Raw genomic sequence first — 27,739 nt, 5'->3', positions numbered from 1 at the left:
GCATGTGGGATCCCCCCGGACCAGGGCTCGAACCCGTGTCCCCTGCATTGACAGGCGGATTCTTAACCACTGTGCCACTAGGGAAGCCCCTTGTTGCTAATATATTGAAGTATGATGGAATATTGTATATTGATCTCAAGTCTTGTGACCTTGCTAAACTTGCTTATTAGATATAGGACTTTAAAAAAATATAGAATCCCTAGAATTTTCTGCATAGATGATCATACCATCTATCAATAGGAGTAATTTTATTTATTCCTTTACAGTATTAAGCATTTTATTTCTTTTTCTTGCTTTATTGCACTTGCTAGAACTTCCAGTACTATATCAAATAGGAATTAAGTAACAATGGCTGAAAACTCCCCAACTTTGGTGAAAGATATAAATCTGTAGATCAAAGAAGTACAAGAGTGGTAAGAGTGGATTTTAGGAGGGAAACATTCAGTTTGACGTTAGCTATTAGGTTTTTATAGATGCCCCTTATCATGTTGAGAAGGTTCCCTTCTAATCCTAGTTTGCTGAGAATTTTTTTTTTTTTAACATCTTTATTGGAGTATAATTGCTTTACAATGGTGTGTTAGTTTCTGCTTTATAACAAAGTGAATCAGTTATACATATACATATATCCCCATATCTCTTCCCTCTTGCGTCTCCCTCCCTCCCACCCTCCCTATCCCACCCCTCTAGGTGGTCACAAAGCACCAAGCTGATCTCTCTGTGTTATGCGGCTGCTTCCCACTAGCTATCTATTTTATATTTGGTAGTGTATATATGTCCATGCCACTCTCTCACTTTCTCCCAGCTTACCCTTCCGCCTCCCTGTATCCTCAAGTCCATGCTCTAGTAGGTCTGTGTCTTTATTCCCGTCTTGCCCCTAGGTTCTTCATGTCCACTTTTTTTTTTTTTTTTTAGATTCCATATATATAGCATAATGTTTTTTTTTTTTTTTTTTGATAGGTATACCTGGATTTAATTCTCACTTCTACCGCTTGGTAGCTGGATAGCCTTAGGCAAGTTTCATACCTCCCTGAAATTCACTTAATTCAGTCTGTAAAATGGCATAATAACTTATTATAGCATCCTTTTAGGAATTTTAAATCAGTTCTTGAAATAAAAGTACACAATATATAGACAAGTATGGATTCCTCAATAGGTGTTTGACCTTTCATTTCTCCAGTATCCCACCCGCATCAAATAAAGAAAAATACTTTTTAAAATTTACGAATATTTCATTGTTGTAAAGTTAAAGCCATAAAAATAATCAAATGGCCTACTATCATACCGTTAGAAGAAAAAAAAAAAAAAGGTGTTCATGAGAGTTCCATATTAGAATACAAGTTTTCCTTAGGCACCTGTTTATGTATGCTATTCTGCTCTTTACAATAAATAATTAAATTTAAAAGACTTAATTCCTCACTTTTAAGACCTTATTAGTTTACAAATTACATATTGACCTATGCTAAATTTTATACCGACCCATGCTAATGAATTCAGTACAGAAAACAAAAAACACTGCACTCAAGCAAACTACACACACACATATATATATATATATATATATATATATATATATATATATATATATATAACTTATATGAGATTTGCTACTCCAGCTTTCTTTTGGTTTCCATTTGCATGAAATACCTTTTTCCATCCCCTTACTTTCAGTCTGTATGTGTCTCTAGGTCTGAAGTGGGTCTCTTGCAGACAGCAAATATATGGGTCTTGTTTTTGTATCCATTCAGCCAATCTGTGTCTTTTGGTGGGAGCATTTAGTCCATTTACATTTAAGGTAATTATCGATATGTGTGTTCCCATTCCCATTTTCTTAATTGTTTTGGGTTTGTTATTGTAGGTCTTTTCCTTCTTTTGTGTTTCTTGCCTAGAGAAGTTCCTTTAGCAGTTGTTGTAGAGCTGGTTTGGTGGTGCTGAACTCTCTCAGCTTTTGCTTGTCTGTAAAGGTTTTAATTTCTCCATCAAATCTGAATGAGATCCTTGCTGGGTAGAGTAATCTTGGTTGCAGGTTTTTCTCCTTCAACACTTTCAATATGTCCTGCCACTCCCTTCTGGCTTGCAGAGTTTCTGCTGAAAGATCAGCTGTTAACCTTATGGGGATTCCCTTGTGTGTTATTTGTTGTTTTTCCCTTGCTGCTTTTAATATGCTTTCTTTGTATTTAATTTTTGACATTTTGATTAATATGTGTCTTGGCGTATTTCTCCTTGGATTTATCCTGTATGGGACTCTCTGTGCTTCCTGGACTTGATTAACTATTTCCTTTCCCATATTAGGGAAGTTTTCAACTATAATCTCTTCAAATATTTTCTCAGTCCCTTTCTTTTTCTCTTCTTCTTCTGGAACCCCTATAATTCGAATGTTGGTGCGTTTAATGTTGTCCCAGAGGTCTCTGAGACTGTCCTCAGTTCTTTTCATTCTTTTTTCTTGATTCTGCTCTGCAGTAGTTATTTCCACTATTTTATCTTCCAGGTCACTTATCCGTTCTTCTGCCTCAGTTATTCTGCTATTGATCCCATCTAGAGTACTTTTAATTTCATTTATTGTGTTGTTCATTGTTGCTTGTTTCATCTTTAGTTCTTCTAGGTCCTTGTTAACTGATTCTTGCATTTTGTCCATTCTATTGTCCATTCTATCTCCAAGATTTCGGATCAACCTTACTATCATTATTCTGAATTCTTTTTCTGGTAGACTGCCTATTTCCTCTTCATTTGTTAGGTCTGGTGGGTTTTTATCTTGCTCCTTCATCTGCTGTGTGTTTTTCTGTCTTTTCATTTTGCTTATCTTACTGTGTTTGTGGTCTCCTTTTTTGCAGGCTGAAGGTTCGTAGTTCCTGTTGTTTTTTGTGTCTGTCCCCAGTGGCTAAGGTTGGTTCAGTGGGTTGTGTCGGCTTCCTGGTGGAGGGTACTAGTGCCTGTGTTCTGGTGGATGAGGCTGGATCTTGTCTTTCTGGTGGGCAGGTCCACGTCTGGTGGTGTGTTTTGGGGTGTCTGTAGACTTATTATGATTTTGGGCAGCCTCTCTGCTAATGGGTGGGGTTGTGTTCCTGTCTTGCTAGTTGTTTGGCATAGGATGTCCAGCACTGTAGCTTGCTGGTCGTTGAGTGAAGCTGGGTGCTGGCGTTGAGATGGAGATCTCTCGGAGATTTTTGCTGTTTGATATTATGTGCAGCTGGGAGGCCTCTTGTGGACGAGTGTCCTGAAGTTGGCTCTCCCACCTCAGAGGCACAGCACTGACTCCTGGCTGCAGCACCAAGAGCCTTTCATCCACAGGGCTCCTTAATTTGGGATGATTCGTTGACTATTCAGGTATTCCACAGATGCAGGGTATATCAAGTTGATTGTGGAGCTTTAATCCGCTGCTTCTCTGCTGAGAATTTTTATCAGGAATGAATGTTAGATTTTGTCAAATGCTTTTTTCTGCATCTATTGAGATGATCATTTCTATTTTTCTTTTTCAGTTTGTTAATACGGTGAATTCCATATTAGAATTCCATCCCAGTTAGAAAAGAGGATCAGAAACAGTTCTAGTTCACAATGAATGATCGAAAATAATCACTTGGAGTTTCACACTGATGTTAACTCTCCCGGTCTCTATCATAATATAGTTTGAATATATCTGGACCATCTGTACATTGTGAAGAATGCTACAATGGTTCTTTACATTGCTGACATCATACTGGTTGGGCAGGATGAACATGACACAGCTAGCACACTAGAGACCTTGGTAAGACACACACACTCCAGATAGTGGGAAATAAACCCTATGAAGATTCAGGAAACTGCCACTTTGGTAAGGTCCTATGGGATCCATTCATCAAGGGCATGCCATGATATTTCCTCCAAAGTAAAAGACTAATTGCTGCATCTTGCATCCTCCACCACAAAGAAGAAAGCACAGTGACTGGTGGTCTCTTTGGATTCTGGAGACAACACATTCTTTTTTTTTTTTTTGCGGTCCACGGGCCTCTCCCTGTTGTGGCCTCTCCCGTTGCAGAGCACAGGCTCCGGACGTGCAGGCTCAGCGGCCATGGCTCACGGGCCCAGCCGCTCCGCTGCATGTGGGATCTTCCTGGACCGGGGCACGAACCCACGTCCCCTGCATCGGCAAGTGGACTCTCAACCACTGCGCCACCAGGGAAGCTTTCTTTTTTTTAAAAAAAAGATTTATTGGGCTTCCCTGGTGGCGCAGTTGGTGAGAGTCCGCCTGCCGATGCAGGGGACACGGGTTCGTGCCCCGGTACGGGAAGATCCCACATGCCACAGAGCGGCTAGGCCCGTGAGCCATGACCGCTGAGCCTGCGCGTCCGGAGCCTGTGCTCCGCAATGGGAGAGGCCACAACAGTGAGAGGCCCACGTACCGCAAAAAAAAAAAAAAAAAAAAAAAAGATTTATTTATTTAATTTATTTTTGGCTGTATTGGGTGTTAGATGTGGCACACAGGATCTTCACTGAGGCATGCGGGATTTTTCGTTGCAGTGCGCAGGCTCTTCATTGAGGTGCATGGGCTTCTCTCTACTTGTGGTGTGCGGGTTTTTTTCTTCTCTAGTTGTGGCACACAGGCTCCAGGGAGCGTGGGCCTGTAGTTGTGGCGCGCGGTTCCAGAGCATGTGGGCTCTGTAGTTGTGGCACACTGGCTCTAGTTGAGGCGCACAAGCTCAGTAGTTGTGGCATGCAGGCTTAGTTGCCCCATGGCATGTGAGATCTCAATTCCCTGACTAGGGATCAAATCCACAACCCCTGCATTGGAAGGCGGATTCTTTACCACTGGGCCACCAGAGAAGTCCCTGGAGACAACACAGTCTTCATCTAGGAATACTCCTCCAGCCCAGGTACCAGGTGACACAAAATGCTCTCAGCTTTGGGAGGGATCAGGTGCTCGTGTATATTTGTCTTTTTTTTTTTTTAAGATTTTTTTTTTTTGATGTGGACCATTTAAAAAATGTTTACTGAATTTGTTACAGTACTGCTTCTGTTTTATATTTTGGTTTTTTGGCTGCAAGGCATGTTGGACCTTAGCTCCCCGACCAGGTATGAACCTGCACCCCCTGCAATGGAAGGTGAAGTCTTAACCACTGGACCACCAGGGAAGTCCCTGTATATTTGTCTTAATTATTATTGTTAAGAAACAGATAATATAATATAATACTTTTTTTGTTTGTTTTACTTGAAAAAGGGACGTCTTTTTCTAATTTGAACCAAGACACCATATGTACTAGAATGTGCTTGAGATGAAACCTGTTTGATATCCACGGAGAGGAAGACAACAGTGGTTCTAGCCTGTGAGATAAGACACAAGCTAAATGCCCCCAAGTCTGTGAAAGCTTGGAAAGTGTGGAAGAAATAAAGGCCAAAGGCTTAAAATTGAATGTCAAACTATTGCTTACGAAACTCTGCGTGTAGGAGGAATTGCAGAAACAATGTAGTGGCCCAAATCCTCAGGTTTCTTGGAACTTTGAAGTTACAGATGTTCTTTTTTTTTTTTTTTCGGTACGTGGGCCTCTCACTGTTGTGGCCTCTCCCGTTGCGGAGCACAGGCTCCGGATGCATAGGCTCAGCGGACATGGCTCATGGGCCTAGCTGCTCCGCGGCATGTGGGATCTTCCTGGACCGGGGCATAAACCCACATCCCCTGCATCGGCAGGCGGACTCTCAACCACTGCACCACCAGGGAAGCCCACAGATGTTCTTTTAATTACAGCTGTATAAGAAACACAAAAATATGGAATTGCCTTTCTCAGAGGTTGGGGCCCTTAAGACCTGAGTGAGAAATGAACATTTTTCAGTTATTTCTTCAAGTATTTTTTCAGTCCTAACTTTTTTATCTTTCCTTCTGGGACTTGGTTGACACTAATGTTAACTTTTTAAAAAATATATATATTTTATTTATTTATTTATTTTTGGCTGCATTGGGTCTTCGTCGCTGCGTGCGGTCTTTCTCTAGTCGCGGCGAGTGGGGGCTACTCTTCGTTGCAGTGCACGGGCTTCTCATTGCAGTGGCTTCTCTTGTCGTGGAGGACGGGCTCTAGGCGTACAGGCTTCAGTAGTTGTGGCTCGCAGGCTTAGTTGCTCTGCAGCATGTGAGATATTCCCGGGCCAGGGCTTGAACCCGTGTCCCTTGCATTGGCAGGAGGATTCCCAACCACTGTGCCACCAGGGAAGCCCCGAAATTTTATATTTTAACTGGCTTTTTCTGACACCAGGCTACCAGGGCAAGGTGGGGTGCTGCCAGGCAGAGGTAGAGAGTCTAAGTTTCTCACTTGACCTCTGTTGACACCCAGGGGGTGGTGTTCCTTTTCACTGATGGGCAGAGGTGGGAGGTCTGGCTCCAAGTGTGATCTCCACTGACACCACAGGTTGGGGGTAGACTTTTTACCTCTGGGCCATGGTCAAAGTCCTGACTCATTAGGTTTCTTGTGACACCATCCCAGCAGGGAGAATGAGAAGCCCCTTGTTACTGCTGAGTGGGGTGGAAATGCAGGCTTTTCACATGGTTTTCACTAACATGGTGAAACACGAGTGAGGCCACAGGGGAGGCCTCATCGCCAGCCAGCGGGGATGAAAGTCTCAGCCCTTTACTTGGTCTTCTCTGGCATCACACTGGCAGGGTGTTGGGGTACCTCCTTGCAGCCTGGACAGGATGGAAGTTTAGGCTCCCCACTGGGCCTTTGCTGGTGTGAGTGTAGGTGGGGCTACAGTTTCTTCTGGGGGATTTGACTGGAGTATAAACTTTTTTGTCTAAAAGTTTCTGTCTTACCGGGTTGCTCCTTTCTTGGTCTCTTGACTAGAGAGACAGCAGGTTTTTGTTGGGGCCTTTTGTTGTTCTTTTCACCCACTGGCATTTCTGAGTTGCCAGCTTCTTCTGTTCCAAATCTGGGGTATGTGGGGCAGAAAGTAAACCTACAGAGGGACTTCCCTGGTGGAGCAGTGGTTAAGAATCCGCCTGCCAATTCAGGGGACACAGGTTCGAGCCCTGGTCTGGGAAGATCCCACATACCACTGAGCAATTAAGCCCATGCGCCCAGGGGTATTACAGCCATCTCCTTGCCAACTGTCATGCCCTTCAAGCTCCAGGGCTCCCTATGGCATCAGGTTAGGCTCCGCTGATACCACATTCTTACTTAGCATCCCCCCATCCCATCCCAGCCCTGTCCTGCCTCCCTCAGCCCTTTTCTTCTAGAGAGCACTTCCACATGCACCCCAGCCCCCATTTCAGGCTCTGCTTCCAGGGAATCCCCTTACGGCAAGTGCTGCATAAGTTGTGGGTCTAAATGTCAATGTCGCCACTCCTCCTGGGCAGTGTTGAGGGAAGAAGAGGCCTTGCTACCTCTCTTTCTCCTGCTCTGTCAGCCCCGACTCCACACGTACACACACAGGCACATATGCCTCCCTGCAGCCCCTCCTCCCCCACCTTCTGCTACTGAGCTGCTCCCCCGAGGAAGTGGGCTTGGAGGAATTCTGTCAACCTTGAGGCTTGATTATGAGTTTTTGGTTTTCAGATGAGACCAAGAGAAGGGATGCCCCACCTCACTCAAAAAGGGACAGAGCGATGCCTGGCAGCCAATTTTTTTTTTAAATTAATTTTTACTGGAGTATAGTTGCTTTACAACTGGCAGCCTCTTGTTACCTGCTCCCGGCCTGGCCTGACCTGACCCTGGGGACCCTGTAGGGCTCCACACTGCAGAACCGCGGGGGCACCACTGACAGGCCTGCCGGGTTCAGGCTTGCTGAGCAGCCACTCGACCACATTCCACGCGGCAGCCACAGTTTGTCTTGGCGAGGTGGCCCTCTGGGCCCGGCTCCAAGAAGGGCCTGGGGAGCAGCCCAGACAAACCCGCTTTCGCCACAGAAGCCAAAGCTGGCTGGGCTTGAGTCGGTGCCAGCCTCAGTGGCCAGACCCTCCTCCACCCACCGGAAGGTGGACTCAGGCTCTGGGTGAGGGGTTGGATGTGTGGAGGGGGCTAGGCTCCCAGTTGGGGGAACCCCAAGAGAGGCAGCAGGGGCAGGGACGCAGGCCAGAGGGCTTTCCTGCCCAACCCTCCACCCTAAGGCAGGCCTTCAGGAACTGGACTCACAGGATGGCTGCCCACTATAGCGTGGTCCTTGGCCATGGTGCTAGATGGATAGCCCCTTACACCCTAGCCATGGAGAGGCACCTACACCTCCCCTGGGAACCCTGGAAGCCCAGCTCGAGGGGCCCACTGCACAGCGAAGGGTCTCTCAGGGGCAGCGTTCACTCCCAGGCTGGCAGGGAATGAGGAAGGAAAGGCTTTGGAGAACCAAGATGCCAGGATGCTGGGCCCCAAGGAATAACAGACCTGCTGTTGACGGTGTTTTCCTTCCCCTTTTAAACACTTGGCTCTTTTTCTGTCGTGCAGAAACAGTCTAGTTTCTGTTATTGCCCTGGTGGGAAGCCTCTTCTATATCTTTAGAATCATGAAGTCTCTTCCAGTCTGTCTCCAGTGGGGGGTGTCTATGGACTCAGAACACCCCTCCTTCCCCTTGGCAGTCCCCTCAGCTCTAATCCCAGCACTTGCCCCCCTCACCCCCATCTACCCGGGGGTGGCTCTCTGTGCTCCCTGCCAGGACTGAGGCAAGGAGGGGCTGGGAGTGGGGGTGGACACCTTCCCCTTTGAGAAGTGAGTGGAGGTAGGGGCTCTTGGACAGACGGTCCACGAGCACCTTTCTGGAACTCCAAAAGAGGAGACCCAGAGCTCAGAGTCCAGCTGAGGACAGACAGGTTAGAATCGAGGTAGAATGACTTAGTGAGAGATTGATTTGCTTTTGTTCTTGTGTTTTTCCCTCCCCCTCTCCCAGAAGGCAGCAGAAGGTATCATGACAGGGTGAAGTACTGAAGTGGTCTTCAGATCTCTGCATTTTGTTTCCCAGAAACCTAGCTTCTTGAAGAGAAATGAGGAAGGTGAGGACCAATGGGTACATTCTGGGAGAGTAGCACAAAGAGAGAAAGAGATAGAGATAAAGAAAGAGAAAGAGACAGAAAGAGAGAGAGAGAGAGAGAGAGAGAGAGAGAGAGAATGGAACTATATGTTAACAAATGGTATACCCTGGGTAAAGGAGACATGGAAGTGTACCATTAAGCATACAATTAATGCAGTTAATGCAGTGGTTTAACATTAGACATATAATGAATGTAATTCAGCACGTTAACAAAATAATGGAGAAATTCACACGATTTTCTCAATGTATGCACAGGAGCATTTCATAAAATTTGGCATCTATTCATAATTAAATTTTTTTTTTAGGAACTCAGGAATAGAAGGATGCTCTAAAACCAAACATGATACTTAATGTTAGAAGTTTACCTTTCGAGATCAGGAGCAAAATAAAATTACTCACTAACTCTACTTCTAATTAACATTGTATTGAAGGCACCAGTGATGTATTTTGGCAAGAAAAGGAAAGAAAAGAAATAAGGATTGGAAATGAAGAAATAAGACTGTCCTTTACAGATGACATAATTATCAACTTAAGAAAATCCAAGATGGGACTTCCCTGGTGGCGCAGTGGTTAAGAATCCGCCTGCCAACGTAGGGGACACAGGTTTGATCCCTGGTCCAGGAAGATCCCACATGCCACGGAGCAACTAAGCCCGTGAGCACAACTACTGAGCCCATGCGCCTAGAGCCTGTGCACCACAATAAAGAGTAGCCCCCGCTCGCTGCAACTAGAGAAAGCCCATGTGCTGCAATGAAGACCCAATGCAGCCAAAAAATTAATTAAAAAAAAATCCAAGATAATCTATGGATAAAGTATTACTATATGTGAGCTAAGCAAGGTTGCTGAATACAAGGTTATTGTACAAAAATCAACTGTATTTCTATAAACCCACAACAAATAGCTAGGAAGTGGAATTAAGAAAATGATATCATATATAACAGCATAAAATAATCAGATACTGAGGAAAAAATAAACGATGTGTAAGACTTCCACCCAGAGGCCTATAAAATACTGTTAAGAGAAGTTTAAAAGATTTAAATAAATGGAACAATACATAATATTCATAGATTGAAATATTCAACATTTTAAAGATATCAATTCTCCATTAACTGATCTATAAATTCAATACAATCTCAATGAAAATGCAGGAGGCTTTTAAAGAATTAATAAATTGGGCTTCCCTAGTGGCGCAGTGGTTGAGAGTCCACCTGCCGATGCAGGGGACACGGGTTCGTGCCTCGGTCCGGGAAGATCCCACATGCCGCGGAGCGGCTGGGCCCATGAGCCATGGCCGCTGGGCCTGCGCATCCGGAGCCTGTGCTCCACAACGGGAGAGGTCACAGCAATGAGAGACCCGCGTACCACAAAACACACACACAAAGAATTAATAAATTGATTATAAAATTCAAATGGAAATGCAAAGGACCAAGTGTAGCTAAGATAATCATGAAGAACTGAGTTCAACAATTTGCTGTACTGGATATCAAAACTTACTATAAATCTAAAGAAATTAAGATAGTGTGGAATTGGTATAAAGGTAGACAAAAAGACCCGTACACATATGGAAACTTAATTTATGATAAAGGTGCCACTGACTTGCAGTGGAGAAAAGATGGTCATTTTAATAAATGGTGATGAACCAGTTGACTATCCATACAAAAAATAAATAAACTTGACCCCTAGCTCACACCATATATAAAAATCAAAGTATCTTCTTGGTAAGACAGGAATAAAGACACAGACCTACTAGAGAATGGACTTGAGGATATGGGGAGGGGGAAGGGTAAGCTGTGACAAAGCGAGAGAGAGGCATGGACGTATATACACTACCAAACGTAAGGTAGATAGCTAGTGGGAAGTAGCCTCATAGCACAGGGAGATCAGGTTGGTGGTTTGTGACCACCTGGGGGGGTGGGATAGGGAGGGTGGGAGGGAGGGAGACGCAAGAGGGAAGAAATATGGGAAAATATGTATATGTATAACTGATTCACTTTGTTATAAAGCAGAAACTAACACACCATTGTAAAGCAATTATACTCCAATAAAGATGAAAAAAAAAAGAAATTAGTTTCATGGAACAGACAGAGGGAGGTATGCTAAATTAACAAATGCTTTTTTTTAAGGGAGAAGTGGGGAGTAAGAATCAGAAATACCTGTTACAATTTAATACACTAAATGTGGCAATAAATTATAGCTACATAAAAAATATCTTCTTGATTTGGGGGTAGGTGAAGATTTCTAAAAAGGATACAAGAAACATTAACCATAAAGAAAAGATTGATAACTTAGACTACATTCAACTAAGAAATTCTAGTTATCAAAAAATCCCTTAATGAGAGTGAAGAGCAAGGGAGTGTGAAACAAGTGATAGGAGGGCTCTCATGTTGGGGTTGGTGAGAGAGAGCTTGTCTGGTGTGGTGTTCTTATGAACACCAGACTTCAAAGCTGGTGGCTTCAAGGTGGCTCATGCCCTTCGGTCACCCAAAGGGTGTTGTTACCGTGTACTGGAATAGCAGCAGAGGAAGGAAGCTTGTGGGTATACGTGCAAAGGTGTGGACAGGGAGGGGAGGGTGGCCGGCCCAGGTGCAAGAGCGAGGAGCTTCTGAGAATCACTGAAGAGCCTGGCTCTTCTAGGGGACAAAGACACTGTGTGTGATCTGTGAATTTTTTCCTATTTGGAGAAATCATCCTCGGGAAGAGAAAAGAGATTTGGGGGTCCACTTGAACCACCTCAACCATGTTTAATGCTTGCCTCATTCTAAGTTGACCATATGGCGGGGGAAATAGACTTTAGAGGTTACTCTGGCAAACAACTACTAGTTTATCTTCAAGGGCATGAGGCTTTATTTTTTTAACTTTCACATTTAGGTCCACAATCCATCTTAACTGATTTTTGTGAACGGTATGTGGTAGAGGTCAAGTTTCATTTTGTCTTATGAATATCCATATGATATGAATATGATATAATGGATATCTTATGAATATCCATTATTGACCTAATGCCATTTATTGAAAAGACCATCCTTTCTGCACTGCATAGCAGTTTCCACTTCTCTGGGAGATTTTTCTTTTTCTTTGTTTTTGGCTGCACCGTGTGGCTTGTGGGATCTTAGTTCCCCAACCAGGGATTGAACCCAGGCCACGGCAGTGAAAGAGCTGGACCACCAAAGAGTTCCCTGGGAGATTTTTCTTTTTGGAAAAAAATAAGGGCCCTGCCAATAAGGGCAGGAATGGGAAGAATGAGGACGTTTTGCAAAACAGTCAGCAGTAGGGCTGGTCAAAGCTGCTGCTGGGCTTCCCTTGAGTCAGTGAGACCTGTCCACAGTGGGTCCTGTCTGAGCCAAGTACAGCCCCAGAGGCTGCTTGAGGATGCAGGGCACAGCAGCCTGGTTCTGCTGGGAAACATATGTGGGAAGGAAGCAGAGGATTTCCTGGGAGATGCTCTCTCTCTAAAGGTCAAGCAACCAAGTATCTGACCCCCATCTTACTTCCACCCCATCGGCCCTGTGGAAAGAAAGCCTGGCAGTAGGCTGATGCTGGGAAGGGCCCCTTTGTCACCTGGCATCTTGGTACCTCAACTAGAAACAGTCTGAACAGAATTTCTGTCACCTGGTCCCAGGAAAGGCAGGACCTACAGATGACGAAAAATTCATACTTACTTCAACTAGGAAAAACTTCCTCTTCCACAGGCTGACGGCCCGGGGCCACCTCCAGTACACACTGTTCTGCCCCATCCAGACCCCCTCATCTTTACCTCTTCAGTGTACACCTGTCTGACCCCATCTGCCAGCACTGCATCTCTTCCCCTGAGAACTTTCTCTAGCTTCTGGGGCCTGTTACCACCTGCGACGCCACCTAGAAGTTCCAGGAAGGTGGTGCTCCCCTCCTGCTGCCCCCGGAAGCTTCTGATCACTGACTGACAGAAGTCGGTGTATAAGTAAGTACACAAGCTCCCTCGCCCCTCAGGTGGGAAATCTCTGAGGCGTGTGTTTTATACAGTTTCCCAGAGTTCCCTGGTGGGATTAAGCTCCAGAAAACTCACAGGAGCGACTTGCTCACAAGCACACTGTATTGGGCTTCCTTACTCTCCCTGCCTCCCTTCCCCCCTCCCTCACTGGTGCTTCCTGAGATTGCCTCCCAAATAAACCCTCTGAGCACAAATCTTTGTCTCAGGCTCTGCTCCTGGGGGAATCCACACGAAGACGACCTCCATTCCGGGTGCATGATGCCACTCTGACTGATATGAACGTAGGCACTGGGGCAAGGTTAGAACCTCCACCACTGGCCTGGGATGTCCAGCACCTGCAGGGGTCAGTCCCCATGAACCAATCAATCCTGTCTTGTCTACAAGGCCTCAGGACTGTCACTAGGCTAGGACCTTACTTATACCAACCACGGCACCTGACCCATTCCAGGAACCGGTAATAACCTGCATCTGGTACAGATTAGAGCTCAGCAGATTATCAACCTGGGAGGGCCCTGGACCGTGGAAACTGCTCGGAGCCTGAATGGAGCAGGGCATGGCTGGCAGGCTTTGGGGCTCTGCAACACAGGCTGAAGGCAGGAACTGAGGGGAGGCCAGGCGAGCACTGAGAATAAAGCAGGATTCTTAGGTAGGAGGCTATCTCATCACAGGCCCCGGTGAGATGAATCCCAGGTATTGGCAGGAACACAAGAGAGGAAAGTGGAGGACTCTAAAGGACAGGGCCAGCCTATCTGCCTTGGCAAGTATTATTTGTCCAGAGGGCTGCAAGGCATGGGCTCATGGGTTGGGGAAGGACAGGTTTCCAGAGGTCAGAGCAAAGGACTGCTGTCGGGAGGAGAGAAAAGGAAGCTTGAGGCCTGGAGTTGGACCCTGGGATCTCTGGACAGTGCATCAAAAAAGTGGCTTCCAGTGTCAGAAAGCTAGACCTTTGGGGTCTAGGCAACACGTTTCAGGGGGATAACTGGGATTCATCCTAGAAGTTGGGTAGCTGAGCCTAGGAATCTTGCCTTTCTACCACCCATCCTCCCAAACTCTGAGACAGGAGAGATGGAAAGTGCCTAGGCCTGGGAAGGAGGGAGGAGGTTTGGGGTGTCACTTAATCACGCAATCCTAGGAGCCAAAATTTGCCCCACCCAGCAGCCTCCAGTCAAGAAGGATTTCACTCCTGAGCCTCTGTACATCTGGGTAGTATTTAGTTGGCTCTGTTCTGGTTCCCAGCAATGTCCTTCTGACACCCCCAACTTTGGTCCTGCTCAGACAGCTGGGGGACTGAGTCCTCAGTGCCCAGAATGGGCTCCCAGCCAGAGTTCTCAGGGCTGAGCCCGTGTCCTGGGTCTTCCCACCCCTCCCCAAACCCCCCAACTCAGTACCCAAGAGCAGATATGGGGCAGGGAATACTTGCTCAGTTGAACTCTGATGCTGTTGAAAAAGTCCAAGGTATAAGAAGGCTGCCCAGGGACATGGTTCAGAGTTGCAGAGCTGCTGAGAAAGGCAGACCCACACCAAGGAAGCAGACAAGAGAGGCTGGGTGGCCACCTGCACCTGTGTTTATTGTTTTCTCCAACCTCAGCAGAGCAGAGTATGAGACCAGGGGCAGCTGGACTCGTTCCATGGTTCTATGGGGCCAGCCAGTCATCTGTGTGTGGGGCCAGAGTCCATGAGACATCCATTGAGGGCAAGATCCACAACCAGGGGGCCTGGCACCTCCTCTTCTGCACCCTTCATGCCCAAAGCCCCCACCGGGATTCATGATGTGGCAAGCGTGAGTGCTCAGGACTCAAAGGAAGTGGGGCAGCCACAGAATCAAGTGGCTGTCAGAAGCTCCATGGGAGCCTAGGCAGGCCTCCTGAGGCTGCTGGGCACCACCCCTTGTCCTGGAGAGTAGCTGGGATGCTGGGATGGTTGAGATGGGTCAGACGCAAACAGGACATCCCCAGGCCACCTCTCCCTGAGCTCCTTATCATACTCCCCATCCCATGCTCCTGTCACCAGATGCCCTTGGTCTGCAAAAGGTCCATCTCTTCCAGAGGAACCGACCCAGCAAGTGAGGTCGGGCATCCAGCACCTCCACGGGATGCTCTCCTAACAAGAGCATCAGCACAGTGCTGGGGCTTCCAACCAGCCTCAAGGGAGGTGAGAGAAACCTGTGGGACTGAGGAGCCCTTGAGCACAGGGAGGAAGGCCTCTCCCTGTTCAGGCCTGTGGGTTGAGGTCTGCCTGCAGCCCTGTCCCTGCATCTGTCTGTGCTGCCATCCAGGGCATGGGCGTGAATCCTGGAGGGACCACTAGTCCGGGCTCAGTGGGGACACCTGTAGACCTGGTGGGGAGAGGAAAAGACGAAGGTCCTGTAGGAAGGCTGGCTGCAAGGGGACAGGAAGCCACTTCTCGCCTCTTGTTCAGCCTGGGCCACTGGGCTGGGCTATGTGGCCCAGACAGCTGTCTAGATGGGCCCTGGAGGGAGACATGGACCCCAACTCCCCATCCCTGCTAAAGGCTTTCGGAGAGAGCCCATCCAAGGTCAGGAAGGGAAGCAAGACTCAGCCAGAGACCTACCATAATTAGGAGTACGCCAGGCCCTGAAGCCCCCGAGCTGGAGAGTGGAACTTGTCAGAATCTTCAAAAGGCTGGTCTGCAGTAACCAAGCAGGGGAGCCATAAGCCATGTGTAGCCTGTGCCCCTCTCGACTGGGGGCAGCATGCAGGACATATGGCACTTTTTGAGGGCAGAACTATCAAGAGCCTTGAAGGTAGTCAGCCACCCCCAGTCCTAGCCTAGGCCCAGCACTGCAGACAGTTAGGTGAGGTGTGCCCCCCAGACCTCTTAGGAGGTACAGCCCCAAGCCCTTGACCTCCTAGTTTCTTCAATCGAGAGACATGACTCTGGGCTCTTCTTCCCAGCCTGTCTCCTTCAGAGGGCCTGTCTCAAGGTGAGGAAGCAGACGGCCATGTATCAGGACAGCAAAGGGAAGAGGTCAGCCTCCAGGAGTACAGATACCTAATGCAGCGGTAGCAGCATGTCTTCCTCCCACACCCCCACGAAATTCATCACTTCCATAACCCTTGCCTCTTTCTAACCCCCTTCCCATGGTTTGCTGCAGGAGAAACTGGTGGCCTTCTGTCCTTCCTATTCCCTGCATTTTAAGATCCAGACACACTTAGTTTAAGAAAAATTATCCAAAACTTGGAAACAAGGCTAAATATAACTGTGTTCCACTTTGAGTTATCCTAGAGCATCACCTAACAAGCCCACCCCAAGAATCATCTTATTCTAAGGGATGCAACTCTTTTTGACTTGCTATATACACTACTGGTCAGAACCCAGGCTTTAAGTTGGATGTTGACTTGGAGGAGATTGATAAATGGCAAATAACAATCATTTCACTAATGGGCTGCAGGAGGGGTGACCTGGTCTCAATTCCCTATCTGTAAAATGGGGAAGGAGAAGCTGGGCTAAACCTTATCTAAGGTCAGTCCCCCTCCATCCAGCAAGTGACCTGGTCTCTCACAGTGGTGTATGCTATCCTCCAGTGGACATAGGGAGGTACATGTCAAAGGCACGCAGCCCACGGTGGGGTTTTTCCAGCTCTGCATGTTGGGTCTTTACTCTGGGCTCAACTGGATGAGGCCTCGAAGTGGTTTCCAGACCTTCTCCAACTGGTATTCTTGTCTCCTTGATGGTCCAGAGTGAGACCGTACCAAGCTATGAGGCCCAGGGAAGTGGGGTCCAGATGGACCTCCTTGAACCCCTGTGGAGCTCCCTCCTCTGCAACCCCCAGGGAGAACTGGTCACCTGGCTTGAAGCTCTTGTGAGATGTGGATGGAGTGGGCTGCGCAGGCCCAGCTGCTCTGCCAGGTTCCAGCGAGGCAGCACGGAGCACTCACCTGGAAGCCCCTCTCCATGGGCTCTGGGGCAGGCCTGGGCTGGGGAGCTGGGTGGGCGCAGCACGGGGGCGAAAGCACTCCTCTGTTTGACAGCGGAGATCATGTTGACAGGCGAGAAGGAGAAGACGCTGGTGGTGGGGGCAGCCGCCGGGAGGGACATAGAGGAGGCAGTGGCCAGCGGGGGGCTAGAGGGCATGACTCCAGGGCGGGGAGGGGCAGGCGCAGCAGGGAAGGCGGTGGGAGACACAACAGGGAGACAGCACCAGAGTGAGCAGCTCGGTTGCTGCCCTGGCATGAGAAGTATGCCCTGTGTGGGCTGCTGATCTGGGTGCCAGGCTCAGCCCACACTGGGGGCTGTGAGGGTCCTGGGGAGACCAGTACAGGGTAGAGTCTGGAGGCAGGCTGGGAGCCTCTGGGGTTGCAGGCTAGCATTTGCCCTTTTGGGGGTTCTGGAGACCCTTTCTTAGCATTGGAGATGATAGGGCCAGATGAGGTTAAAAACAAACAAACAAACAAAACCCAAAAAACGAAAGCAAAACCAGAACATCCAACAAAACCAGATACTGAGAGGTGCCCGCAAAGATGAGGCATGAGCAAGAAATGGAACAGGTTAGGATTCCTGCTGAAAACCACTGGAATTCTGAGACACTAAGAAACACTGACGGGCCCTGGGGCATCAAGGTTAGAGTCAAAGGTCAGGGTTCATAGCAGAGCTGGGGCAAGTGGCCAGGGACGAAGTTTGGGGGGTACACATAGGCTCTTGTTATAAGGCCCCTCTGTCCAGGATCACAGCTCACACAAGAACCCTTACTCCCCCCACAAATATGTTCCCCTTACCAATTACACTGCCCCCAACCCCCGAAACTTTGTTCTCTTCCAGCTTAATGCAGGTCCTCATCACATTCAGCCCTGGTCCTGGAGGCCTCCTGTATCTCCCTCTTCCAGCAGGTCAATTTTAAAGAAAGGTACAGAGATCCAAATCCTCAGATCTTCCTGTTCCCTAACCCCCTAGCCCCCATGGCTGTGGCTTGCTCTCCTGGGAACAGCCAGGGAGCCTCCTGCACACAGCCTTCGCCTGCCCCTTTCTTGCAACTTCCTCTCCTGGGGGCTCCTGCCCAGGCCATCTCTGGATTCCCCTTTCTACAACCTCATCTGAACATAATTCCCTGCCTCTCTCTTCTAAAGACCAATAAGTCTGTGATTTGAGTGTTGTCCAGGCAGCGGGCAATGGGATGAGGGTGGGGGTTTCCTGAAAGAAACCAGCAGCCTGAGAAAGATGCTTTTGGTATCAGAACACCCCCCACCCACCCCCTTTGGAACAGTGATGCCTTCAACAGCTGCCCCTGTTCCAAATGTACTCGACCCCATGGATCACCGTCTCCTTTTAAGACAATGCTGACTGCTAGCTCATGAGGCCCATGGAGCTCCATGGAGGGCTTGAAATAAATGCCAGAAAATGTACTGTATCTCTCAAGGCCCAGAGCTCACAGCCGCATTTTGTAGCTTGGGTAGTACTGGGAGATGTGGTTCAGTCCAGGGCTGCTGGCGGCTGAAGCAGAAGACAGAGGGGAGGTCCGAGCAGACAGCCTCTGGCAGGGACAGTTCCGGAGGTCATTACAGGCACGTCCTGGCAAACTCAATGAGAATGATGCCCACTGGAGCTTCACCACAAAGCGTCGTGCACAAGGGGGAGTGGATGGGGACTGGACAGGGCAATCCCACCAGATGGGACTGACCCTTAGGCCAGCCCAGGGTGTCCCCAGTTGATGCTGGAGTGAGGCTTAAGCAGCTGTAGAATTCTTGATCTCCTGGCTGAATGGGAAGACCCCGGGTGGCTGACTTTTGCCCACTGGGGCAGTGTGTTCCTCCACTGCTGACTGCACTGTGTGTGCGGCGGAGAAGGGGGGCTGGTGTTCCAAACTCCACCAGCTTCGACCTGGGGGGGCACCCTGAGAGAGGTGGTAAGAATACTGTCCAGAACTGAAGGGAAGTAGGAGCAGTGGAGCCTGCCCTGAGCAAAGGGGAGACGGGAGTCTTGGTGGGGACACCGGAGGGTCATGGTCTGTGTGGACACCAGCAACACGGGGCTTCTGGTCCCAAACACTGAGCCCAGGCCAGAGGTAGAGAGCCAGACTCAAACCTACAGCCAAAAAGAGCAGTACTCAGGATGTAGGCCATGGGAAGGAAGGCTAGGCAGGTGCCAGATATGTTGGTCTTCATCAATAGCAAACATATGACAGGGGACAGGGGAAGGAATGGCAGGAAAAGCCTTCTTGGCCAGCCTTCCCCATTCCTCTGGCACAACAGCGTCTCCCAGGACTCAAGGTGCAATCTCTCTTACAATTGATGGGGGAGGCTCCTTGTAGGTGAGCAGGGGTGGAGCCATCCCCCAAGCTGGGTGCTTTAAAAACATGTCTGCTGAATAGCTAAGCTATAAGAACCTGCAGACAGGCTGTTCTGGAATTTGCTGTTGGAAGGAGGGACTCGAGGGCAGTGCATGGTAAAAGCATAAACGCCCTGTCGCCCATCCACCCAGCTCTGAGCTGCCCACCCCAAGAAGCCAGACAGAAGACGGCTAATGCCCACAGCCAGTGCTGGGATGTAAATTCACACACTCTTTCTGAACTGCGTCTGGGCCCTTTATGCACAGTGGCACATTCAGGTCTGAGAACAACCCTAGGCAACAGGTGGTACTGATCTGGTTTTACAGAGAGGAAACTGAATGTCAGACAGCTCCTGATTTGGACAAACTGTGAGTCCAGGTGTCTGACTACACAGAATTCTGGCTCTGCCCAACCAGATTGCTGGGAGCCACGTCTTCCCTCCTCAGGCCCCTGCCTCTCCTGGGGGGCGTGGGGCCAGGTGGAAACCTACTTTTCTTGGGCCCTGAGTTCCCTTGGGCTTCCGGCAGGGGGCACCAGCCCTCCTCCTGAAGTCCTGGCATAAGATTGGAAAGGTTGGCGGTCCACTAGGTTTAAGCAGGATGTCCCCGTGTTAAAGCTCGTTTCAGTAGGAGGGGAAGGCTAGAAGCGATGTGCACAACTGCTGTCAGCAAAGAGAACTAAAAGTGCAAGAAGTGCCCCGGCTCCGGGGTTGAGGGCTGGGTCTCCAAAGGCACAGAGAGGTCGAACACAGAGAGGGCTGCCCTTGCCTCTGAGGGCAAGGCCAGGGTCGGTGCTCATGCGACAGGTGACAGGAGCTCCCCCCACCCCTCATAGGCTAGGATGGAGCTGGGCTGAGCCCCATTCTGCTCCCCGGGGCCTGGTCCCTCCCCCACTCCCCGGGAGGCAGGGGACACTCACTGGCGAAGGGCGATGTGGCCGTGGAGCCATTGAGGAAGCTGGGGGACGCGGGCACACCGAGGCCAGCCACGCCCGGCGCCCCGTAGCCGCCGAGGCCAGCTCCGAGGCCGCCGCCGTAGCCACTCTGCTGCGAGCCCGGGCTGGGCGCGAACCCGCGGGGGGACGCACTGCCGCAGCTGCGCGCGTAGCCTGCGGGAGAGCGGCCGTCAGGGGCGCGCGCCGGCAGGGAAGGGGCAGTCCGAGTTGCGCCGGCGGCTGGGAGGGCGAGGGCGGCGGGACGCACCCGGCTCCGGCCCTGGCGTGGCGTCCCCGACGGCAATGGCCAGCGGGCTGCTGAAGGCGTTGATGCCCACGACGGCGGGGTGCGGGTGGCTGGGGGCCAGGGGCCCGAGCGGCGCGGGCGCGCGGGGGGCGCTGTACAGAGCCTCGGCCACGTCTGCTGCGCGCTTCAGGAGGAGCTCCTGCGAAGACAAGAGCGGGCACGGCCGGGGCAGCCGCGGGCACCGGGAAGCGGGCAGCCCCGGGCCCGGCGCGGGGAGGCGGGCGGAGGCGCCATACCTGGTTGCCGCCGGGCACTCCGTACAGGGCCTCCGCCAAGTCGGCCGCCCGCTTCAGCAGCACTTCCTGGGGGCAAGGAGGAAAACAGCCGGACGGAGGGGCGGCCCCGGGGGCGGCAGAGGGGCCGGGAGCCGCCTCTTCTCCCCTCGGCCACCGGACACCCTTCTCCCCGCCCCGCTCCTCTGAGTACCTTGGGCAGCCTCTCGGGGTCTCCGGGGTGTCTGGGAATGACTTTCTGTAGCCTCTGGAATCCGTAGTCAATGGTGGGCTCATTCAGGGCTGGGGAGAGGGGCGGTGTTTGGAGGACGCCCCTCCAGGCACGGCCCCAGAGCAGGGCCAAGCCCGCCAGCAACCAGTCCAGGAGCCTTGCTGCAGACCTCCTCCAAGGCCAGCCCAAGCCTCTCGGAAAACTCCGGGCACTCGGGTCAGCGAGGCTCGGGAAGTTTCCTCAGTTCCTTTCTTGCTCATTCATTCAACAAATGTTTACTGAGCCAGGCCCTGTGCCAGCTGCTTGGCATTAACACACATGCACTATACGATCCCATTTGTGATTAGAAAAAAGGCAACTGTGTATATATTAGCTTCAGTATTCCTAGGGGCAGGACTGGAAAGTTTTGTCTGCATTTGGTCTTATCAGGAGTGAATTATTTATTATAAAAAAAGAAAAAAAATACCCAACAGTCTTCATGTATCACAGCTCTGGTGGCCTCTCAGCGGCACCTGACCGTTAAGGGTATGCCTGTGTCCCAGGAGTGGGCTGCCCCACACCCAGGGCTCTGGGGAGGACGCTGCAGCCTCCTGACCTGGCTCCTGAAGCCCTCCTCCTCCTCCTCACCTCCTCCTGTAGCCTGGCCCCGACCTATCTGACCAGCCTCAAAGCCCTACCTACCTTCTCCACCTCCAACTCTAGATTTAGTGAATTTCCTTTAGTTTCCCCTAAAACGTAAGGCACTCCTTCACCGGTCTTCGTACTTGCCATTCCTTCTCCGGGGATGCCTTTTCCTCCTCATCTCTACCTCCTTATTCACCCCTCTGGTTCCAGCTTAGCAGTTTAGTCCACACTCGTGCCTGGAGGTTTTCTCTGACAACCACTAGCTCCTCTATTGTGTAACTCTACCCACCTCATGCTGTGTTCCCTGTGTTCCCCCCTCACTCTTACACTGGAGCTCCCCGACAGTAAGTAGGGTCACTACTGAGTGTCCAGTGCCCCTTGAAGGGCTTGGTGAATGTCTGTTAGGTGGGGTGGGGGAATGGGGAAAAGTGCCAGATGGTGGAGGTGGAGAGGATACGGGCCAGTGGTCAGATAGACCTGGGAAGGGGGATGAAGCCACATCTTCAGGAGTAGCTTACACTCCTGTCTCGTGTTAACTTCTCGCCCTGGCTTCATGCAAGGTGTGTGTGTATGTGTGTTCATGTGCATGCAACGTGAAGCCTGCGGTGGCTTGGGGGAACCAAGACAACCGGGAAGATTTGGGGAGCAGCAAGCTATTTGGGGGCATCTTTGAAATAAATCTCCCTGTGGAGATGTTCTAGACACTGGGGAGTGCAGAAGGTGAAGGGGGTGGGGGGAGTTGCTCTGGAGAATGCCGGAGGCAGAGAGAATGTCCGGGCAGGGCGTCTGAGGACGTGGAGGCCAGGGAAGGAAACAGAAGCACAGGGAAAGAAGGTCCGGAGAGGAGGTGTCCTGGGATGTGGGGTGAGTGCCAGCAGGGGCTTAGGGGGCCTGGCTATTCGCTGACTCCTACACCAGGGCTGGTGTGTGCGGCGTGGGGCTCCATCCCACAACCCTGGGCCTCCCTTCAGCCCCCTGACTCCTTACCTGTGTAGACAAAGCGGCCGGGGGCTCCCTTGCAAAATTGCTTGGACTTGTAGGACAGGGTCACCTCCACCACCCCAGGGATGTGCCGTGGGGGCGTCTGCACCCGTATGGCGTGGGGCGTGATGAGCTGCGAGGGGAGAGGGGAGGCCTGCGGGTTCTGACCCGGCGAGGGCAGGGTCCAGCCCCAGGCTGGGAGGGAGACCGGCGGGAGCGGCCCACCTCACTCCACACGAGCACGTTCCCAAACACGACCTGCAACCCGTCGAAGAAGTTGTCGCCGATGACAATGACGGTGGCGCCGCCCGTGGTCCAGCCCTCCCCAGGACTGATGGCCTTGATGCAGGGGGTGGCAGCTGGGAGGCAGGAGAGGAGCCAGGTCAGGGGCCCATGCCAAGGTGGGGACTGGGGCTGGCTGGGCCCGCGGCAGCCGGGGCTGGCCTGGGGGTCCTGACCTTCGGAGGGGTCCAGGCGGCGCGCCCTGCGGCCATGCTTGGAGTTGTTGTGCACAAACATGTTGTCGGACACGGCCAGCACGTGTCCATCCACGCTCACCGTTGTGGATACCACCACCTGTGGGGAGAGCCAAGGCCAGCCTGGCTGGGGTTTCCAGTAAGGGACTGCTGGGGGGCACTGGCAACTTGAGGCCGGTGGCTGGATACTGTAGTTCAGGGTCACTGGCATGGGGAAGAGCTTCAGCCCCTCTGGAGCTGAGTTGGTGGGAGGGGGACCAACTGGGTTAGGTGACACCCTCAAATGCACAATCTCTGGCTGCCCAGGGGAACTGATCTCCAGGAGCTAGAAAAATCAAAAGCCCTGAAGGAAAATCTCTGACTCCTTGGGCAGAGTGGCTACTGTTTTTGCACCCACATGTACCACAGGCTGTACCCCTACCGCTCCAAGGCAGGAATGGGAGTGAGTGTTTTGATGGAGGGGGAGCATTGGCCTGAGAGCCCATCAGCAGGAGCCCCCGCTCTTGGGAGGAAATTGGGGCTACCTCCTTCTCCCCCCTACCCTTCACTGGGCGGGGTGTGCAGGTTGGGGATGTGCTAAGGGCAGCTGCTCTCTGCTTCACGCTATGCAAATTAGCTGGGTTGTTAATCATGTAAAAATGTCACAATTAGCATCTCCTTAAGTGGGACTCTAATGAAGCCTCCCTTGGCAGCCAGCTTAAGTTGAGACAGAGCTGCCCCACCCCCAGCAAGCACCAGGCTCCAAAGCACTGGTCTGTGCAGGGGTCTGTCCCTGGGGCCTTTCTCAGGGTGGCAGGGCCACAGCCTCCCTGGCTGCCCCATCAGGATAGGGCAGGTTTGCAGGGGAGAACTCTCCTCAGACCCACCTGGAAGCGGCGCATGTCTCGGGGATTCCCCGCGTTCTTTAGGCAGTTCTGGTTGCATTTGAGGAAGAACTTGAGGAAGAACCTGAAACAGTGTGGTCGGTGGGCTCAAGGGTCTGGGGGTTCTAGAAACAGATCAAGATCCAACTGCTTCCTGCCACGCCCTCTCCCAGCAGGGTAACTTCCCCTCTGCCTGCTCACACGAGGCACATACCCCATATTCCCATCCTAAGCTGCACACACACAGGGTACATGTGACACATTCAGTAGACCTGTCCCAACGACAACTTCCCTATACAGAAAATCCCCCACCTCCACAGTGTACAGATCACACAGTGCTTAATTATCTCACAAAGTATATACTCATCACATCTATACACAGTATATTCATCCTAGAGAATACATCCATTATATATACTATATATACCTAGTACTCATGAATTATTATATACGCCATATGTAGCAGGTACTCCCACTTACCTGTAAACTTAACCCACACCATGTATGATTGTCATAGTATATGCCCATCACACACAGAGGGCATCCATATCACATAGTGTATCCTTCCCCCAGAGTACACCTATCAGCCACAAGATGTTTACTTACAACAGTATACCCATTATATCCACACTGTATATGCCTTATATACTACTACTCACAAGATACACCCATCACACATAATGTAGACCTACCACACTCAGGGTATACCTTCACAGAGGCGTACACAATATGTACTCCACATCAGGTTGGACTCATCACACACATGCGGTATGCTAATCACACAGAATCTATACCATCATGCACAGTGTGTGCCCATCCTACATAGTATATGCACAGAAAGAATATGAGTGTATGCATTAGTGTACCATTTTTATGTTGTATATGATTACCCAGAATACAGTCATTACAAATATTGTACCGTCATTACGGTAAAATATAATGTACTGTATGTAGAGGTTCCCCCTACAACAAATCCCTCTCACACACAATAGACTCCCTGCCCCGGCACATCCCCCGCAAACAGATCTCCCTCATACACATAGCAAAAACCTAACCACACAGAGCGTGTAGCCATCATACACACATGGTATACCTGTCAGACACACCGTACAGTTACATGGTGAATACCTTCTTTTTCACATACGGTAATTAGAAAAAAGCACAGTATATGCAGCGATGTGACTGCTTTTTAGACAAACACGAGAACTTGATCCTCCAGTCCTTCCGGGCAGTTGATGCGGATGGTAAGGCCTTGGCCCTGCCACCCCACCGTGAGGTAACCATGGATAATACTCTGGATTTGTACTCTTCATGAACTCAGGATACTATCAGTAATCTGCCTTCACCCCTACAGGACTCTGTGAGTATCCGGGAAGATGCCCTTTGCAAAGCTGTAGTGTGCTGGGCTAAAGTCTGTGGGGGTCCTGGCACATGGCACAGCTTCCTGGGCCGCTCTATGAGCTCCTCCAGCAGCTGCCTGTTTATCAGCCCCCTGGTCTTGAACTCCAGATATGTATATCCATTTAACTCATCAGAGTTGCCTCCAAACTCTACGAACATGAAATCAGATTTATTACAAGCTCTGAAAGCTTAGTCCCCAAAGAGGAGGTCCCCAAGTTCTGGGAGGGGTGGGCACCACTCCTGGACAGAGGTGTCCCAAGGGGGCCGTCCCTCATTGGGAGCTGGCAGCAGTCACTTTCCTGGAGATGCATCTCCCCTTGCACTCTGCCTGTGACCCCCTCAGCCCCTGTCATATTCCCCCACACAATGGGCACCCTTCTGGGAACCGTTTTTTGTTCCCTTTCCATAGAGATGTTACATCGGCACGCATTTTCATCCATAGTGGACACCACCCAAAGAATATTTTCATGTAGTGTAGACCTTCCATACACCCCCGCAGAGCATTTGGAGGCGCAGACACCTCATGTGACCCCCAAAAGTGCACACTCGTGTAGACACCACACACGTGCCCTCTGTACCCAACCCCACTCCCAAACCTGCAGAACCCTGGGATGTGGCTGGAGATGAGGGCTTTCCAGGCACTGCCTCACTGTGTGGCCTGGGGTAAATCCTTTCACATCTCTGGGATCCTTCCTTATTCATGAACCAGGAGAGTAGCAATTGATGCTTGCCGAGGTCCCTTCCGATCCTGTCTTCATTTCAGCCTCCCAAAGCCTCAGGCTGCTGTTTCCTGCAGGATCCGGGCTCCCCCTGGAGGGTCCCCCTTGTCATCCCCTCCTGCAGCCCTTGCCTGGCAGGTCTCCTACCCCCTCCCTTCCCAGTACAGGTTGCATCTGTCCTTTGGGTCCACACCAATCCTCACTCCCTGTCTGGCCAACCTCTTCTGGCCCTTCTAGGCTTTGGAGACCACCCCTCTCTGAGAACCTCAGGGCCCTGCCGGTACCTCCATCTATGCAGGCCTGTCCTGGGACATTTCAGTTTCTGAGCCTCGTTGGCATTATCTGCAGAGTGGTGTTGAGTAAAAAGCAGCCACACAAGGCCTGGGCCTTCTGTGGGGGATACTGACGGTCAGTCCTCTTTTTCTTTCTCCCTGAGCCTCTAGCTCAGAGCTGCACACAGTCAATGCCATCAGTGGTGGAAGAAGGGTGGCTGAAATCTCACCCACCACCAGATGGTAGTCGGTGAGGCTGTGACCAGCCGGCACCCACCCAGTCACAGGCCAAGCCGATGCTAACACTGCAGACAGCCTGCAGCCCTACCACCAGTCTCAGGGTTGTTAAGCAAAATCACCTACAACTTGAAAATAAGGCAAAAAGATGACAGTGAGTCCTTTCAAAGTCATTCTGGAACAGTGGTTTTCAAAGTGTGGTGTCCAGACCAGCAGCAGCAGCATCACCTGGGAACTTGCTGGAAATGCAGAATCTCAGGCCCCACTGCAGACCACTGAATCAGAAACTCCTGGGGTGAGACTCAGCCATCTGTGTTTTCATAAGCCCTCCAGGTAATTCCGATGCACCCTGAGGTTTGAGAACCACTGCTTTACAGCTGCACTATCCAATATGGCAGCCACCAGCCCCGAGTGGCACTGAGCACTTGAGATTTGGTTAGTCTGAATTGCTGTAGGTATAAAATACATACTGAATTTCAAACACTTAGGAAAAAAGGAATGTAAAAATATCTCATTAGTAATTTTTTGGTGTTGACTACATGCTGAAATAATATTTTGGATATCTTGGGTTAAATAAAATATATGATCACAATTAATTTTACCAGTTTCGTTTTGTTTTTTAAAATGTGGCTACTAGAAAATTTTAAATGACAAATGTATAATGGCTTACATCATATTTATATTGGACAGTACTGTTCCAGAGTATTACGCTGACAAAGCCACCTAAGAGTTAGCTGATTCTCTAGGAGAAAAAACTTTGACTAATATTTGCTACTAATTGGGGCCAGACTCTATAAAGTTAGGTGCTAATTTGCAGAAAACTGATAAGGTGCAAATGATTTTTGTTGGGAGAAATAAATAACTTCTGTTTGGTAGAGAAATGAGCCCTAAAGCTTACAATTTTATTGTCCTATGGACATTAACTAGCTTTGTGTCTAACTTGGCAATCTTATTCAAGTATTTTTCACATATCCTGTTTTCTCTCCCTCCCTCCCTCCTTCTCTCTCTTCTCAACTCTTTCCTCAACTGTCTATATCAGTTTCTCTTAGCCTTCTTTGAACCAGCTTTGTCATTCTGCTGGTTCCTTCATTAATAAGTTACAGAAAACCTCAACACACGCTCAGTAATAATTTGTATGAGAATCATACTTCTAACATTTTGAATATTATGCTTTAAAAAGGGTGAGTAGCACCCAAAGGGTCCTGTCTTCCAAGGTTAGTCTTGAAATTCTGCAGCACATGGCCTGGAGTTCGGGGATTTCC

The 27,739-nt window shown here is 50.1% G+C and overlaps 1 protein-coding gene across 5 annotated transcripts in view; it reads right to left on the bottom strand.

The window, feature by feature from the left end:
• Positions 1-14,330: 14,330 nt before the first annotated feature.
• Positions 14,331-27,739, bottom strand: part of EBF4 (EBF transcription factor 4) — a 57,592-nt gene continuing 44,183 nt past the window's right edge. For 2 of the 5 annotated variants that reach the window (XR_003427206.1, XR_003427204.1), the window contains exons 8-17: positions 23,852-23,933; positions 22,968-23,085; positions 22,735-22,868; positions 22,516-22,642; positions 20,887-20,975; positions 20,697-20,762; positions 20,422-20,599; positions 20,139-20,327; positions 15,509-17,034; positions 15,228-15,272 (exon numbers count right to left, since the gene is read on the bottom strand). Coding sequence is in view for 2 of the 5 variants with exons in the window: in XM_027078734.1 (XP_026934535.1) it covers positions 15,241-15,272; positions 15,509-15,584; positions 16,837-16,918; positions 20,139-20,327; positions 20,422-20,762; positions 20,887-20,975; positions 22,516-22,642; positions 22,735-22,868; positions 22,968-23,085; positions 23,852-23,933 (1,270 nt within the window). In the remaining 3 variants the exon portion in view is untranslated. Of the gene's footprint in view, positions 15,273-15,508; positions 17,035-20,138; positions 20,328-20,421; positions 20,763-20,886; positions 20,976-22,515; positions 22,643-22,734; positions 22,869-22,967; positions 23,086-23,851; positions 23,934-27,739 lie in introns of all 5 variants that reach the window. The other 3 variants (XR_003427205.1, XM_027078735.1, XM_027078734.1) reach the window with 3 other exon arrangements.

The sequence above is a fragment of the Aethalodelphis obliquidens genome, unplaced genomic scaffold (genome assembly GCF_003676395.1).
Source record: "Aethalodelphis obliquidens isolate GAN/ISIS:26980383/991018 unplaced genomic scaffold, ASM367639v1 scaffold42, whole genome shotgun sequence".
In the NCBI taxonomy this organism is placed as follows: Eukaryota; Metazoa; Chordata; class Mammalia; order Artiodactyla; family Delphinidae; genus Aethalodelphis; species Aethalodelphis obliquidens.
This window is presented reverse-complemented; position numbering and strand designations above follow the sequence as displayed.